This window comes from Syngnathoides biaculeatus, chromosome 10 (assembly GCF_019802595.1).
Source record: "Syngnathoides biaculeatus isolate LvHL_M chromosome 10, ASM1980259v1, whole genome shotgun sequence".
In the NCBI taxonomy this organism is placed as follows: domain Eukaryota; kingdom Metazoa; phylum Chordata; class Actinopteri; order Syngnathiformes; family Syngnathidae; genus Syngnathoides; species Syngnathoides biaculeatus.
In genome coordinates, this window is record NC_084649.1 from 15,716,981 (window position 1) to 15,735,526 (window position 18,546).

Consider the following 18,546-nt stretch of genomic DNA (forward strand, 5'->3'; position numbering starts at 1 on the left):
CGTCTTCCTCCAAACACTGGTTAGTGGAATTATGACCAAAAAGTTCCATTTTGGTCTCATCTGACCACAAAACTTTCTCCCATGACTCCTCTGTAACATCCAAATGGTCATTGGCAAACTTAAGACGGGCCTTGACATGTGCTTGTTTAAGCAGGGGAACCTTCCCTACCCTGCATGATTTCAAACCATGACGTCTTAGTGTATTACCAACAGTCACCTTGGAAACGGTGGTCCCAGCTCTTTTCAGGTCATTGAGCAAGTCCTGTCGTGTAGTCCTGGTCTGATTTCTCACCTTTCTAAGGATCATTGAAGCCCCACGAGGTGATAACTTGCATGGGGCCCCACTCTGATTGAGGTTGACTGTCATGTTTAGCTTCTTCCATTTTCTAATGATTGCTCCAACAGTGGACTTTTTTTCACCAAGCTGCTTGGCAGTTTCTCCGTCCCCCTTTCTAGCCGTGTGGAGTTGTACGATTTTGTCTCTGATGTCTCTGGACAGCTCTATGGTCTTGGCCATGTTACAATTTTGAGTCTTACTGATTGTATGGGGTGGACAGGGGTCTTTATGCAGCTTACGACCTCACACAGGTGCATTTGATTCAGGATAAAACATGGAGTGGAGGTGGACTTTTAAAGGGGGACTAACACGTCTTTGAGGGTCAGAATTCTAGCTGATAGGTCTTCAAATACTTATTTGCGGCTGTATCACACAAATAAATTATGAAAAAAAAAATCATACATTGTGATTTCTTGATTTTTCTTTTTAGAATATATCTCTCACCGCGGACATGCACTTGCGATGAAATTTTCAGACCCCTCCATGATTTCTAAGTTGGGGAGCTTGCAATATAGCAAATGCTTATTTCCTTCACTGTATGTATATATACATATACATCATATATGATTATATATACATACATGAACGTGAGAAAAAATACAGCCTGAAAAACAAATACTTTAAATCATATCGAAAAACCTGGTAATCAATATGGAAAAGTATTTATAAAATTAAAAAACAAAATTACCTAATTAATGCCTGGTGCTCTTTGGTGCACAGTATGTGTACATTATATATATATATATATATATATATATATATATATACACACACACACACAAATACACATTGTATATATACAGTAGTATACACACACAGATGTTCCTAATAAAGAGGTGACTTGGATTCATTTGTCACATCATCAGTTCGACAGACGGAAGTCATGCAGAACGCCTAAAATCCAAAACAACCGCGAGGGCGCCATCTAACGTGTTGACTGTGTCGGTACTACAAGATCGAAAGACTGAGGTGGACTGCAGCACCGACCGCCCAGAGTATCAACGGGATAAAATAAACGCGTCTTTTGCATAACATACTGAATTACTGTCCAATAAGCATACTTAATACTGTTTATATGATTACATTTATTACAAAGGACAAGAAGCCGAGGTAGTGTGTTTAGAGCATTTCACATCTTTATTTTATTTTTTTAACAAATTTGTGGCACCCAAGAGCTAGTCTCAGAAAAGAATAACGTGCACAAATGTCCTTTCACCTGCAATTAATGAAAATCAATAACTGAGCAAAGCAAAGAGCAAGAAACTAATGTTAGCTTACAACCTCCTTCTTTGTCTTCATTTTGATTTCTTGTGAGTGGCCCTCCCGTCCTTTGGTAATTAAGAAAAAAAAACCTTCCATTTAAAACAAATATTCCAACTTCTTGGTTTTTTTTTTTTTTTTTTTTTTTTAGTATAGAGCAGTTTTTACAAGAAAAAACCTTTCCCCCCTCTAAAACCCTAAAGAGAAAAAAAAACAACTCCCAGCCCGACAAAAAATAAAACAGTATCCCGAGGAGGGGAATGACAAGAAAAGGGAGGGAACATGCCAATGACGCATTAGTGACCGTCTCTGTGTGTATGTGTGTTTAACTACTCTGACGTGTAACAAAATACATTTTTAGGGGAATAAAAGAGTGACTCTATTCTTCTTTTTGATCCTTTATTTGTGTCTTTTTTTTTATCTCCAAAGAAACCTACGCTGTACACAACTAAATCTAAATCTTCCTCTGTTGCTGCATTGAAACATAGAAGCTGGAAAAACGTTTCAAGACAAAAATATATTTTTTAAAAAAAAAAACAAAAATAATAAATCTCAACTGATTTAAAACCCCATCTCCCAAAAAACAGGGTATTAAAATACTAGTTCAGGGATGGACTAAAACAAAAAATAAATAGTCCTGGAGGCTGTGGATGAAGTGACGCTAACATAGGAAGGAAGATGTTATATAGGTGTAATATAGCTTTTTTGTTGTTGTTGTCGATGGTGGTCGTGGTGGTGAGATGTTGTGTAGACCAGAGGGTCTCATCAGTTGGCTGGCAGTCCGGTGGCCTCCGAGGAAAGCCTGAAGCGGGACAAATACACACAAATATACAATGCATGGTTGGAGATCAACAATCCCAGCAGGATTTGCGGCCTCAAATTCCAATGTGCAGCGGCGGGGGTGGGGGGTGGGGGGGGGTTTCGCTCCATCGGGTGAATATTCAATTACGCCAGATACGCGTTTTGATTTGGAGATGGGGGTGCAGAAAACTGTCAGAATGAAGGGGTGCGTGCGTGCAAAAAGTTTGAAAGCTCGTCAGTAGGTAGAAGTGAGATGGGGAAAGGGGGGGTGGGGGGGTTGCCACGAAATAAAAACTCCACAAAATGATAAAATGCTATTTAAAAAAAAAAAAAGTCTACGGGAACATGTATGCAAGAGGAGGGAAGGGGTCCGCCAAATCTTAGGAGGTTGAAACAAGTTTGTGGTGAAAAGAGTTTTGGAACGTCAGTCAGTGAGTTAAGGCAATGTGATTCTAAGGGATGGGGTTGGGGGGGGGGGGGGGGATTATTTTCCTAAAATGAATAAAGCATCGTCATAAAAAAAAACACTATTTGGCGAGGGGGCTTCTCAGGTTTTGAAAACAACAAAGTCAAGGCAGGTGCATCAACTTTGTCGGAAAGTTGGGAAGTTGAATGGGGTGCGTGGTGGGGGTGGCGCGGGGGGGTGGGGGGGGGGGGGGTTCGTAAAACACTGCCAGGCCATGTTGGTAATAAGTTTGCCAAAACCTATTTTTACGGTAGAAAACAAAGATCAGTATTTTTGCCCTTTCTCTGACTAAACCAGTAAAACTGAATCATAAACCATTGATTTTGTGCATCTCCTGCACTCTTATTTAAAATAATGTCCCGGCTTTTAATATATATTTTTTTTTTAATCTGACTCGCTAATCTGGAAAAAGAAAATGATCTGAAACAATTATTAAAATAATCATTAGATGGAACCCTAATGCTTTATGCTGCAATTGTTAAGGAATGAATAAAACTCCTAAAGGTACGGCTGTACAACACTGTAAATACATTATTAGGACAACACCTTCTATTATGCGTCAGGCATCAACAAATGGTTCATATTTTTACTTTATTGTAATTTTAATAGAACTTGTCTTTTTTCCATTACATTTTTTACCCAACACAGTCATAGTACTTCAGGTCCTGGAACATTTCAATTCATTTCTCCACTATTTCTTAAGAGAAAATGAAAGAGGGAGCAGATTTCCACAATCTTAGTTGTGTTTGGCTCCCTTTTCCAGTGGTTTAAGTACATTTGAGCCACTCAGACCTAAAAGTGGGCTAACTATTTTTTTTTTTGTCACTTTTAAGTTACGTACAGAAACAGAAAAGGCAAGATAATGGTCAATGAATCAATGTTTAGTTCCAAGTTAGACGTGTAGGGGGTTACTTGGCACTTCCCCTGATACATCCGTGCAACACTGGGCCAGCTCTCGAGCCCAGACTTAACAAAAACAAAATATATAAACATATGCTGCCAATCAATGACATACAGACACATATGTACTTACACAATATCTTGGGCACATAGACCCCTAGAGAAAGTGACCACGATGCTCAGTGGACTAATGTTGAGGACTACAGTGATTGAAATAACGGTAGAAATATACGTCATAGACAAGTGCCACTACCCCAAAAAAAAATAATTAAAAAAAAAAAAAACCGTACAAGTCGAAGCTCAACTTCAATTCATGGTGTGTATACCTGAGCACAGACTAAAGCTCCTTTTTGAACAAGCGGCACTCGCCGTCGCCATGGTGATGCCTAAATAAATCACTAGCGCGCGTGTGACATCATCTTGAGAGAAAGAGCCGTTACCTGAGCACAGCTTACGTACACAAAGAGGAAAGAAGCTCTGCATGCAAAAAGTCACTTAGGATGGGGCGATCATCAGCACACTTGACAGGCAATTGAGTAAATATGGCAAACTGTGTGTGTGTGTGTGTGTGTGTGTGTGTGTGTGTGTGTGTGTGTGTGTGTGTGCGTGCAGGCTTGCAAAACACTGGGAATGTTCAAAGTGGTAAATTTTCCATGGGAATTTGGGGGAATCCGGGAATCAACTAAATTGAAAGCTGCCTCTTAATAGACAATTTAAATATGGATGGGAAACCATATATGAGGATAATCCTGACATGAATAAGAACATTTCATGCAAGTAATCTTGATTATGACGAGCCTATTGACTGGAAGGGTTTAGCAAAATTGAGGAGGCAGTGTTTGAGAAGCTCAAGATTTTTCTTTTGAAGCAAACATTTGGGAAGGAAATGGTGCCATTTTTAATTAACATTTTCAAATGTGACTGTTAGTGTTTTCTGCTTTTTTTTTTTTAAACAGAAATCCGGTAGGCCAATGCCAACCATCCCCAAATTTAAGAGTCTAAAAGAAGTCACGAGGCATCCCTCGCAGTTTTGCAATATGTCAGAATTGCAAAAGAACGTGCTGGTTTTCCTTATTTTAACGTGCCGCCGGAGCAAACCAAAAAATTATTTAATGAAGGCAATGGGTACATTCTATGCGAATTTCATCGTATGATCTGTGAGTTTATAAACTCATTTGTGAGCTATATAGTTCCACAAGGAGTGCTTTGCGAGGCGTTTTCGGGCTGAGCGGTTTTTAAACCTTTGGCGAAGTTGCCTCGGAAACAGAGGGACACCATGTTTATGATGACTTCCTCCCGTTTCACCCTAGCTGGTTTACAGAAATCACTCAGCCAGCCTCTCTCTTATTGGGAGGCGCTTTGTGACACCGCTCCAGAATGTCACTTCAGTCGCCCTCTGCACTTTCCACGGCATTCTGTGGTACCGTCCCGTCAGCGCATTGAGAATAAATAGGAAGGTCGATGCCGCACTGCGCATTGTCGGGTGCTGTGTGATAAGGCCTGGAATGAAGATTTTTTTTATAAAGGCTTTTTTGGTTATCGATATAGGTGGAACAATCTAAGCATGGGCATTACTAATTTTATATAATTTTTTTTAAATATGTATATAAGTCTATTGTTCCGGACCAGTTTTTGCAATGAATATTTATGAAAGTAATGTTTTAGTACTTTTACTTTTAAGTCATATTCTAAATTAACATTTAGCTACACTTACACACTTGAGTACAACTTTTATTTTAAGTATAGTTTATTTTTACAAGGACAGTTCACAATTAAACTGGACCAGTGCAAGCTAGTAGCTAATTTCGTATGTTACTCTTGGGCAGGCGCGGGAAAAGAAAATTACACAACACAAAACAGGATCATTCATAAAGGTTCATTCCTGTTAAGACACAAAATAAAATCAGTACACTAATTATAAACAGTATAGCAGCATGATTTTGTTCATGGTTTTTGTTGTTAAACAGAAGAATTGATTGTTCAATGAAATGTTTAAAAGTTAAATCATACAAATAAAATCAGGCGAAATGGCCATGCTTTTAATTGTATTATTTTGTCTTATGAAACTAAATGTTTATATTTAGGCTTGAACAATATTCCATTACAATACAGTTAATCTAAATTTTCCCAGCTTACCTTTCCATGGAAATTTACCTTAAACTTACCAGAAATTTTGCAAACTGCTATGCGTGTGTGTGTTTAGTGCACGTGGCCAAAGCAGGTGTAGATAGTGGAACATGTTAGTAAGGGGAGAGCCGACGGCGCTTGGACTTGGAGCCCAGCTCGGGCGCCATTTTGGACTCGGGGTTGGCGGCCCCGCTGACAACATGGAGGGCCAGCAGAGGCAAGGGCTTGAGTGTGAGGAGACTGGACACACAGGCAGGAGAGGGGTCGGAGGAGGTGGTGGTGGAAGTGGAGGAGGAAGGAGGCCCAGGAGGCAACAAGGACAGAGGGATGGAGGCTGAGGGGGGCACCACACAGGAGGAGGAAGCAGAGGAGGTGCTAGTAGTAGTAGCAGTGGTAGTAGTAGTAGTAGAGGTGGAGGAAGGGCACGGGCTGCTCGGTTCGGGGTTCAAGGAGGAGGAAGAGGAGGAGGAGGAGGAGGAGGAGGAGGTTTAGAGGACTCTACACTGTAGAAAAGAGACAAGGAGAGAGAAAGAGGGAGAACACAGTCGGGATGGGTCACAGGGTAGGCTTGTCGGTGGGCAAATGGCGGCGGAAGGAGATGTTTTTTTTTTTTTTTGAGAGGGGGGACCGCAAAACACGAGCACGTCATTTTAACTAAAATAAGGCTCTCGGGCAATAGGGGTGAGCATGGTAGTACGTTGTTGTCCAATGAAATGCATGTAAATCCAAATTTGGTGGATTTTCTAAAAAAAATAGATGTTTTCATGATATGTATTAGTTCTTTGCATTCAAACTTATCTTATATTTAAATGTAAGATTAAATTAAAATATGATGTAAGAAAAAAAAAATCTTGAGTCTAAACTTAGATGTTTGTTTTTCATTGGACAGCAGTCAAGACCGATCTGCACTCAAGTGAATAATAGTGGCATTCCGCGTTTCCACCAAGCAGAACGGTTCACTTCGCCACAGCCACTGTACCCAGCGCCGACTGATCGGATGATATTTTAAGAGTACAGCAGCAGTTAAACATTGTTAACCTCGAGCATTCTACCAAGAATCGTATCGATTAATTGACCCATCAGATACAAATTAGTTCTGCGTTGTTAAACAACGATACAAATTCAAAATCAGCACATGAAGTGGATAAAAGGACTAAAAATGCACCGCTGGCTGCATCTATCTTTGACTATATGCAGGGTCATTTCAATATGTTCTGAAAAGCAGTAGTCGGCCATAAAAAAATGGGCTGGCATTAGTACATTACCAGGTGTACTAAAGTTTTGTCATTATGATATCATCCCTAAGTTTGAATATCATCTTTTTTATGCATACCTTGCCTCCTGGCCTACCACCATTGCACCACTTTGTTTCTATACAGTGATGTATGCGACTGGATCAACATAAATTTCAGTGGAAAAATCATTCCTGCAAAGCTTCAAGGCAGAGAATGTGCTTCGGGATTTTTGGGTAAACAAACTTTACAGTCTTTGATTAATTCTTGCTGCCCCAAAAATTTCTTCCCCGATCTGCATTTGTGTAAATAAATTGGCCTGCTGCCGCTATGTAAAGGAAGATTTTTAGGATGTTTTTTTTAAAAAATCATTGGTGTTTCCCCACATATTCACAAACACACCTTTACTGATTTTCCGGTGGGGAATGCCGACTCCATTATTTGCTGAAAAGCCCCATCTAATAGAAAATGATTACTTGGATTCCATCTCACATCCTGGTACCAAGAACTATTTTGAAGTGAGGGAAGGAGACTCATTAGTCAGACCAGAGCCCTATCTAATACAAAAGTGCCTGCAGTCCTTTCCCACAATTGTGGCAACTCTTGGGAAAGATTTTCACTAATTGCAGCATGACCCAAGTTTTACTGCTTGGTGGAAACATGCCTAACACTTCAATTGACTAACAAGTGGGCATGTCTACTAACCTGGCATTGATGAGGTACTCTGCTAAGCTGATGCTGGCAGGCGAGCCGGTGATGGTCACCTGTCGGTCGGTGGAACCGTCCACCGGGTTTGCAATCTTGATCTGGGCACCTGACATTTGTCTGATCTCGTTGATCTTAGCTCCCTGACGGCCGATGATGCAGCCGATGAGCTGGAGAAGAGGAAGCGCTTAAGCGAGGATGAATTAAATGCATCCCCTAAAATCTATGAAAGAACACTTACCTCGTTTGGAATTTTCATCTCATTAGAACTGGTCTGAGCTGAAGTGTCGATCCCTTGCGAAAATAACCGTATTTTAACACAAACAGTTGCCACACGTGTAAATCCGCGTGCCCATTTTACGGCCCGTACCAGTGAATCCCTGGTTGCTGTGTGCAATGGGGAAGGGGCTCTGCTGCATAGCCAGCTGATGAAGCTTGGTGAGCTGTGGAGAGATAGCAGCAGAGGAAGACTGTGAAAAGGGGGAGAGAGAGGAGGAAGTGGTGGAGAATTGGAGGGAAACAAGGAGAGGGAAAGGGGAAGGAAAAACACAAATCAAAGTCAGTTCAAAACATTTATCATTGCAGTAGTCTGACATTGTGCAATCGTGAAAACGCAAATTTGTCTTGTAGCTGGTCCGTCTCTCCCATGCAGCCTTTTTTCAAATTTTCTTTTATTGGCCATCAGATATTTACAGTTCTATGTTGAAAGACGCAAGAACGCTTTAAAAAGAAAACTCACTTTTGTATTCAAATATACTGGGAACAATGGTGACGCGGAGTAAACGACTTCTGGAGCCGATCGATGGCATCACTGATTGGATCGCCGAATGTTGACAATAAAACGTATTGTAAATGTACATGGACGTATTCATCAATCATTGTCATTCAATTGGAATTGGGCACATGGACCTGCAGTGCAAAGCTAGCCTTTGAGAATGGAGAACTTTCAATAAAGCTCTCGTTGGGGGTAACTGTACCTAAAGTGCCCGGCAAATGTTCCCTCATTGTGACAGCAGAATTTCAAGAGAAGCTACGACATACTATTATAAGCAGAAGGATACTTGAACCAGGTAGGCAAAAGAAAGTCAAGTCAAGGTCAATATGGGATTATTTAAAAGGTAAAACAGATAGAGCAAGCAGCAGAGCAGCAGATGGTCATTGGTGGACCCGTGGAGAGTCTGGACAAACCCTAACCAACAAAAGCTGCATCGTTACAGACGGTAAACCCAACCCATATGCAGGTGAATCTACCAAGAACCATGACTAAAAGTTCAGGAATACAAAGGTAACCCACTTAAATCCATTACATGGCACTACTCCGTATTACAATCTATCTGGCAACAAGTCTCTGACTGTAAAATCTGTCATTTTGAAAGGTTGCCATTTTTATCTATAAATGACACTTCCAAAGAATGAGCTAGGAAGAAATTGCCTAAACAATCATCTCTACCTTTGGTGTATCACCAATAAATAAAAACTGTGGTAGTGTATAAGTTCTACTGAAAGCTAGAAATTATGTGATTCATCACACCAGAAAATGGCAATCTCCACAAGGTTTAGATATATATAGACTTATTAAAATGTACTCTCAGGGGGCACGCCATAAGAAAAAAATTGCATAAAATGAACAAAAACTGTACATATTTTGTCTCCATAAACACGTGCCTTTACGATGTGGGGCTTGGTGGGCTGGCTTGTGAGCATGAGCTGTTGCCGACAGCAGTTCCTGTGAGTTGTGTTTTACTGGTTTCCCACTGATCATTAAAGGTTCCACATGTTACCAAAGCACATTTTTCAAGAACTTGGGATGTCATATTGGCTCTATGATGCTTCAGTAAATATGAAAAATATTAATTAAAATTCCTTGATTTTTTTTTTCCTGCAGGGAGGTCTAAAATAAGGTCATTCGAATTTCTCAAGCTTTTCAACATCACTAGCAAAGACCTCTGCCTACCTCTCGGCTACTGAGCCAGCGCTGTCAACAAACGTGTGCTCTTACAAGTGGGTCTTTGACACGCAGGCAAGCAATCAGAGGAAAGGTCCAAGTGGCAGTCTCAGCCAAATATGGACAAAGGTGACAAGACTAGGTAAGATGGAGGTAGCACTCCTCTCGCCTTTTTTTTTTTTAATTAATACCTTTACCAAGTCCATGTAAGAGATTAACTCTATTAAGTTTTAAATAACCAAGATACAGGACCTTTAAACAGCTGAAATGTTAAAGAACTGGGAGAGAAACAACCACCAAAAAAATGCCTTAAAAACATGTTGACATTTTTTATGGTTGCATAAGTTTAATTTAATGCCATGTTTGTGATCTTTGTGTGAAAGAGCCTGACGAAGTCAAGAAAATACTGGAAATAGAAGGCAGGTTTGTTTCACTGGTGTGCCTGCGCTCATCCATTTGCACAAGCATAATTCATGTGTTTGAAAAGTTGTCAATAACTAAGGGTGACTAAAAGGAACTGGCAACCATTAGAGGAACTGAATAAACCGGCGGCGACATCTGAAAACAAAAATTCCCACTTGCGCCTAACAAGGGCAGGAGGCGAAAGGCGCCATTAAGTTTAGGGAAGGTGATATGAAAGGGGAATTGGTGGGATTGCCGTGGTGGGGAAGGGGGACTCACAGAGGCAGATACTTCACTTACATCTGGCTGTGGAATGGCGTGTTGTCCTTGTACGGCATACGCCTGTAACAAATGAGAACACAACTTTCATAGGCCTCGCATCGGACGTCGGCTAAAGCTAATAAAAAGATCAACAAGTCTTGTCCAAAGTCTCCACATTTCTTGCAAAAGAAACATCTTTAGGGACGTGACAGAGAAATGAAGTAAAGCCAGAGGAAGGTGTAGCTTGTTCCTAAGATTTGTACACAAACTAACAGACCAAAGGGCTTTTAACAATCTCAAAGCGACCATTCGAGCATAGTGTGTACCTGTCCGCCTGCGAAAATGACAGGGGATCCTGAAGGTTTGGGTCGGTAGGGAATTGTGACGCCTTTCGGGGGAGACTGTACAGAGGAGGAAAAGAAAAAAAAAAGTTGGTCAGAGAGGACTTTAGAGTATATTTGGTCATGTATGAAAACTAAATGAAGGTAAGATTTGTGTTGCCTCTAAATGAGTCTTTTAGTTTATTTATTCTGGTCTGGGATCATAAATGGACAGCCATGAATGTATTGCATAATATCATGCTAAAATGCTAGCTGGTCAAGTGAAGCTGCACTACAAATGCTGTGTCAGCCTTTTTTATGAATACCTTGTTTATACTTAAATACTGGGAATGAAATTACATTTTATAGTTGTGTTTTATTACTTTTATTTGCGTTTGAAAATGCCTCACTGAAAATGTTTCTGGACATGAAATTAGTTTGCTGCTATGTAACCTGTACGTTTAAGAAATTAAAATTGTCATCTAAAAACGGAAAACAATTGATCATTCATTGACTGCAGTCTTATTTTCTCATGTACTCATAATCCTCTCCAAAAATGCAATTTACCTGAAACCTCAATTATTTACTACAATTTTTAGTAGGATACTCAAATACAACATAGTTCCATCTCTAATATAAATGTGTTTGTACAAAATAATGTTGATGAGTAAAAGTCGTATAAATAAAGACCCAACCACTAGTATTTATATTAAAAAAATTGTAATAATTTAATATTACAAAAATGCAAACAAATGAAGGGTTCCTGCCTAATGCCAGGAGAGTGGATAAATTCCCTCAAACACTAATTTATTAAACAGTAACTACAAATATCACTCCAGTAATTTATTTAAAAAAAAAAATCATTCAACTAAAATAGAAATATTCCTCTATGGAGACGACTCCTTACCTCAAGCATGACCACACAGATCTGCTTGACACACTCGATAATAGACTGGGGCGTGCCAGCTATGCTGATGGCGCGCTCCGTGGAGTTGGGCAGCATGTCACCTGCCACTTGGACCTGAGCACTGGTTGACTGACAGCACAACAAACCAAAGGGGAGTGAGAAAAAAATAATAGGAAAAAGAAGGCAAACAAAGCACACACTTGCTTTTGTTTCTCTTCTAAAATGGGTCGTTTACCTCTCGGATTTCTTTAATCTTGCAGCCACCTTTGCCAATGAGGGAGCCACATTGGCTGGCGGGCACCACGATGCGAAGAGTCACTGGGGGTTTGCTGGTGGCTGTGCTGTTTGTCATTGAGCTGCTGATGTCCTAGGGGCAGAGATATGGGCCATTTACCGCAGTGACTAACAACCAATTGTGTGATAACATATCACCATGTGCGCACCAGAAAGCTATCCAATCTTGCTTGCATGTGAGACCAAATTTCCCCACTCACATGTCAACAAGCTATTATAGCCCCCAATTTTGCTTGTTTTCAATAAATAAAAAGTTAATAAATTAAATATTAGTGTTCACTAAAAATAATGGACCAAATGCAGGGCAACACTAAGCATTTCCGTTTACACCAAATGCGGAAGTGCTGTACACATGGTCCATTTCTGCACTTAGTGTATTATCCATATGATGTATGTGTACCTTTAACAGGGCCGTGTCCAAAAGGAGTGACGTTAGGAGGTGGCGCCAGGTTGGCTGATTAGTTTGCATTTGAGCATCTGGGCGCGACTTGTGGCCAAAAGACATGCTTGTTTTCATTTTGTATTTGTTTAACAGTTTGAACCATTCAAATAAACAGCTGCAACTTCAACTATGAAGCCTCCATCCCCATATGTGAAGGTTTTACAGTGCCTTGGTTGGGACTTTTTGTTTTTTTAAACTTAACTCGAGTGACTGGTGAATCTGAATCCTGCTCATATGCAGAATTTTGGTTCAAGACAGAGCAAAAATAAAAAATAAATAAAAATAATTAACTTCAATGTAGGGCTCCAGCTATTGAATATTTTATTACAGTACGCTCCCAACATTTTCATCAAATAACCAGGTATTCTGATAAATTATTTACTTATACACAAGTAAAAATAAGCAATTTCACTGCGACCTACCATTTTAGAGATAAGCAACTTTTTTTTTTTAATTCACATTCAAAATGTAGCCACAGATACACAAGTCATGTGTCTCACGCACACAGGTGTAAAACCCTGAGCAAAACTCTCCTTAGACAAGCAAACACACTATGAACTCAGTTTATAGAGATCCAGGCATTAACCGTTTTTAACAATATTATACTGGTCAGTCTAAACGGCAATCAATTAGTTAAAGTACTCATCCAGAGGAAATGTAGCTAAAATTTCATTAAAATATTTAAAAATTTCTCAACACAACAGAGATTGAATAAATTAGCGCCAAAGTGTACATTTTCTTTGTAATCCGAAAGCCTCCCGTGTCTGTTTCAAACCGAGGCTCTGTTGAAGCTGCCTCCGTGCGAGGTCACGCTTAGACAACCTCAGTACAGAAATGGCTTCCTACACAGACAATCATACACGCGAGTGGGATCTAGAGAAGATAGACAGCAGTGATAAAGAAGGTATTTTTTATGGAATGTGTAAATGCTACCGGTGTCTTGTGCGTGCATAAGAGATCAGACAGGTTTCCAAAGCAATGAGTGTTTATTGAATTCCGAGGACATGGAACAAAGTGAGCGGTTACACATAGACTGGTACAGTAAATAACTAGAACATAGATAAGGGACCCAACCCATAACACCTAGGAGAGGTGTATGCCCCTACTCGGCATAGTGACAAATAACCAATAATCTACAGAATGCTCTGTGGAAGAAATAGGAACTGAAGAGGAAGAATTTTCTTATTCTTCCCATGTTCGAAAAACATCTCATGCAGGTGTAATTCAACCATAGATGTGACGGTCTGAGCGTCAAATGCAAAAAGGACGGGATTCAGCGAGACATGACAACATTGACGTGGAACTTCGCACCCAAAAAAGAGACTGGTAGGTGCCTCAAGTAATCTATGTAGACTTTGCTGACGAAATCTAATTCAAACACGTTTAAACATCTGATGCTGCTTGCACACAACTGCGAGTCGTTTGTTGTTGTACTAGCGACTGAGTCGGCTTAAAACAAAAATTGAAACCTTTGTTATCATTCAGCATTTAAAGATTTAGCCCAATTTTAAATAATGCACCTAACACTTCAGAGCACACACTGCCATAGTCGAATTTCAGCAAGACCTCAGCGTCAACACTATACTAACTTTATACAGTGACCAAATTTCATCACCTATATCACATGGATACAGATATTAGCTGACATATCTGTATCGGTATTGTACTTACATTTAAAACGAGGTAGATACTTGTCAACACTAAACAATTGATCACATATGTACTTACTTGCTACCGAAGCCAAGTGAAAGCTTTCAAAACAATCCTCCGTGAAATGCTTGGAACATATTACTGTCCACTTTGATTTCTAAGTCCAATGCGCCCGCTTTGTCTTCACAAACCTGGTTCATAACCTGCCTATGATTCATCTTTCGGCCATTCATGTAAGCGGACTCCGTCAGCGTTTGACGCAGAACAGCCGTATGCAACAGACTTCCTCATTATCGTTGATCGCTTTTTCACTCTCTGGCTAAATGTTGTCCTGACTTGATGTCACATTACAGAGAGTACCGGAACTTGACGAATCTAAGTGACATTTCTAACAAAATCTTGAGACTGACTTTGACGCTAATTTATTTCATTTCTGTTCTGCTGAGAATTTTTTCAATATTTTTTTTTATGAAATTTTAGCTACATTTGTATGATAGACAAATACAATACATTTCCTCAGGATAAGTACTTTAAGAAGATCCCTGAGGTAGGAAAAAAAAAATCCTCAAGCATATTTTGTACTCGAAATACAACATTCAAGTACTCATTCCACCTCTATTCATAAGTCAAGGTAGCGGTGAATATATTTTGTCATTCTATGTTTGGCGGTATGGCATGATATTTATTCTAATGTGAAATATATTCCTTGAGTTAGTAATATGTTGAGAAATGCTTATTTGGGGTTGTGCACTAATACAAATGCAGACAATTCTTTGAGCTAGACCCCTACCTCTTCCAGTTTATCAATTATCATGGAGAAGGCTTTGAAGATGGCGATGGTCGGCCCGGCTAAAGTGATGATCCTCTCGGGACAGTTGCCCTCTGAGATGTTGATGCGTGCCCCGCTCTGCACAGTAGAGAACAAGCATGAACAAAAACATCCACTTGGCAATTAAAATCACTACATTATTATGATGATGATATGGGAAAACACACCTCTTCTCTCATCTTCTTCACAGATTCACCTTTCTAAAAGTGGAACATAAAAATAAAATTTTGCCAGACAAACGCTTGAATGTAATTGTGTTCCATGAAGCCTTACCTTTCCAATGATACTGCCAACTTCCTGAAATGACAAAACATGGTTCCATTAGGTTTCAGAATATATTTGGGAAATGTATATATTTCTTAAACATTAATAGCTCCTCGACCAATGTCCAAGAATTCAAAATTATTATGAAAACTATACCTCTCACATTGCATAAATCTTGCATGATTGCATTGCATGAATTTTGTACACACTTGGCAGCTGTAAACCGAGCAGTCGTGGATCAGCTATTTTAATTGACAAGTGAAGTTGACGGCTTGCTGACAAAGTACTGCCACTGCGAGTGACAATGTAATCAAATGTGAATGTGTGCTTGCTTCATGAAAGTCTCAGAGTCTCCAAAAGTCTAAAATAAAAACAACAAAAGCCACAAGAATTGTTGATGGTCCCTTTGGGGGAAAAAAAAAAGGCACAAAATCAGCAAAGTTGCTAAATAATGTTTCATATTTGCTAAATGGAAAAACTGAAAAGCCTCTTGCGTCGTAGCAATGCCCTGGCTCCACCACTGGTTGTCATGGTAACAACAAACAACTCAGCAATTGCGTGACAGAGCGACATACCAGCTCCAAACAGATTTGAACCAAAGTGTTGAGTGTTACTTGATACCTGATATATGAAGACACCAGAGAATAAATTACACTTGAAAAATGTCTCTTTAAACCATACATGTATGAATAGTGTTTTATGGTCGAGGTCTTTGGATACAATTGATAGCAATGAAGCAAAGAGCAACAATATACAACAAGAAATTGAAATGAGTGCAATATTGGAAAGGTCTAGCTTTTGAGTACAAAATGAGCAACACTTAATTCAATCAATGACACCGTTTATGGGCTGTGGCTAGTAAACATTTTTACAACTAAGAGGTTTACAGATTATCCCATCGACTGATCGATTGATCAATTGAATAACATGATAAACATTCATTTCTATCCTTGATCACTTGTATGGAGCCGTGTTTCTGCTGTAACATTGCTCCGAGGAGAAAAATGCTCCCTGCAAAAGCTTTGACATGCCGACCAATCACTTGAATTAAACGGTTGTCACAGCCCTTCACCTGCGATGGGTTTTGTATGAAGCAGGATCTCAATACCAAGTCAATCACATGACTCATCACATAAGTCCCTGAGGAGTGGGCTGCGGGGAAGGTGGGTGGGAGATCATTGTGGTGATAAACGGCACTGCGTGCTGACACCTCACCTTGCCATGCATGAGCAGCCTTATGGTAAGGGTGACATTGAGCCCTCCTTCAATCACACCGGAGTCCATAGCTGTAGCTCACGTACGTTGGTCTTCTGTTGTGAACTTGGGGGCGAGGGGGCCTTTGGTCACAGAGATGATCTAAAGGGAGGATAGGGGAGTGCAATGTTACACATGAAGATGATAATGTTAGCTGCCAAGGTAAGGTACACAAAGTCAGAGAGAGTCTATGTGAAGTCAATATAAAGTGGCACTACTAGTGTACAAAGCATCAGACAAGAATAAGTTTCAGGTTGGTACCACAGTGCTAAAAGTCACTGGATAAAAAAAAAATGCAAACTGGCTTTTTTTTGCATTCAACCAGGGGTTTGAATTGTACAAGCTATTTAAAGCCATTTAAGCATTTCTTCAATAGCATTGCTATCTGACATACACTTTATGTACCAGCATGCTGATTGCCCTAACTAGGACTACTTTGAAATGCTAGGAGTACAACGTGTGAGCTAGTGAGCCAAAACTGAGCTAGATGATAATTAGTCAACTAGTATCCCAAAGTTGTCCCATTTGAGTCTCCCGAAAAAACATGTATTAACAGTGACAATATTATCAGCAGGAAGATGCGAGTAATAATACCAGGTATCAAGCAAATATCAACATTACTTCAATATATTGGGTATTCAGGAAGGGTGCCGATACTAGCCACTAACACTGTAACATTGACAGACCTCCTCACCAGTAGTGGATGCTTCACTTGAATTAACATGTGCGTCAGAAAGAAAGGTCTCTGTTAATTATCTGTCTTTACATTCAATGAAACTTTATGTATCGGTGAGTACCTTTAAGAGTACTTGTACTGGTCTGGGGGGGGGGATGCATCAAACTTACCTAGCTGCTTTACTAATGCACTGAAATGTCTTAAGTAAGGACAGAGAGCCAGCATATGGCCCTCACGCCTGATATCAATGATCTCGAAAAAAATGCACAAATGGCCTTCCGAAGTTCGGACATATGCTATGACGTGAGAAGGCAACGCCAAAAGATTGACAAAAACATCCAAATGTTTGTGAAAAGTAAAAATAAATGATTTAAAGTGATATGAGACAACGCAACCGAGTTTATGTGCATACCAAATTAGGCTTGGTGATTAAGGAATAAGAAAAAACATCGATTCTACGAATAGCACGAATTGCCGGCTAACCGTTTCGTCATCATTAGCAGCGTGCCAAGTCGGCGTTCCCCTCTTCAAAAACAATAAAAAGCTAATCTTGTTCAACACGAGTGCTCGGACGTATTTGCCTCACAATTTAATTTTCGGCATTAATTTCTAAATAAAGTACTCGTATTTTTCCCAATTCGAATTTTGAAGGCTCGTCGGGGGGGGGATGAATGGAGCATGCGCACGCTAGCTCCCATCTTTTTAACAGTCTTTTAATCATCGTATTGATATTTTGCTACATAGTAAATGACATACAGGTCACATTATATGCTCTTAATACGTGTAGTGGATAACTAAAAGGTGATTAGGTCTTTGAATTCACGCGAAGGTTGTGGTTTCCGGTGACTAGCTAAGCTAACAAAGCTAATTTGAAACGTCGGCGGACACACCGTGGCCGCCGCGGCCTACTAGCACCCCAAGCTAATGCTAAGCTAAGCGATTTCTCTCCGATACTTCGGAACACAACAACATCGTCAAACAAACTAAACAAAGAAAACACCCTAAAGTCGGGGTACAAACTCACCCGGGTCGGAGGCTGGAAGGTGACCGGGGGACGGGTTGGGGTTGTGAGGGTAGAAGGGGAGAGGTTCGGGAGGGTAGAAACCCAGGGGGGAAGAGTTTCGAAAGGACTCGGGGGGGAAGAGGGAACAGTGATGTGAGATCGAGCTCCACTCCTTTACACAAAGACAACAACATGGCCACCTCCGAACTTTCCCCTTTCACCCAACCAGAGCCCACATCCTGTGATTCAACCGCCTAATATAAAAAAACACAATAATCTACAAAAGTATTATACGCACGTTTTGGAGAAGGAAAATTAAAAAATAATGTAAAAATAACTGCGCGGGTAAAAAAAACACCTTTGAGTTGTTTCTGTGAGACGTTCAAGGACCCTCAGAAAAATTCGGCTTGTCTACAGTACATAACGTGAGGTGCTCCTATTTTTAAAATAATTTTTGTACCACGTACGTTA

At 40.1% G+C, this 18,546-nt stretch overlaps 1 protein-coding gene across 3 annotated transcripts; it reads right to left on the reverse strand.

The window, feature by feature from the left end:
• Positions 1 to 1,448: 1,448 nt before the first annotated feature.
• Positions 1,449 to 18,270, reverse strand: LOC133507301 (poly(rC)-binding protein 2-like). 3 transcript variants are annotated; one of them, XM_061832207.1, is made up of 13 exons: positions 18,097 to 18,270; positions 16,358 to 16,498; positions 15,152 to 15,175; positions 15,046 to 15,078; positions 14,840 to 14,956; positions 11,899 to 12,030; positions 11,664 to 11,792; positions 10,763 to 10,837; positions 10,476 to 10,517; positions 8,199 to 8,271; positions 8,070 to 8,122; positions 7,829 to 7,998; positions 1,449 to 2,399 (listed from the first exon to the last, which is right to left on the reverse strand). In XM_061832207.1, exons 2-13 carry the CDS (start codon positions 16,424 to 16,426, stop codon positions 2,363 to 2,365), a joined length of 954 nt encoding a protein of 317 aa, XP_061688191.1. In that variant the 5' UTR covers positions 16,427 to 16,498; positions 18,097 to 18,270; the 3' UTR covers positions 1,449 to 2,362. The 3 variants fall into 3 exon arrangements, with proteins under 3 accessions (XP_061688191.1, XP_061688190.1, XP_061688192.1); XM_061832206.1 differs by having other exon boundaries at positions 8,199 to 8,298; positions 18,097 to 18,268; XM_061832208.1 differs by lacking the exon at positions 10,476 to 10,517 and having other exon boundaries at positions 8,199 to 8,298.
• Between the last annotated feature and the right edge of the window lie 276 nt (positions 18,271 to 18,546).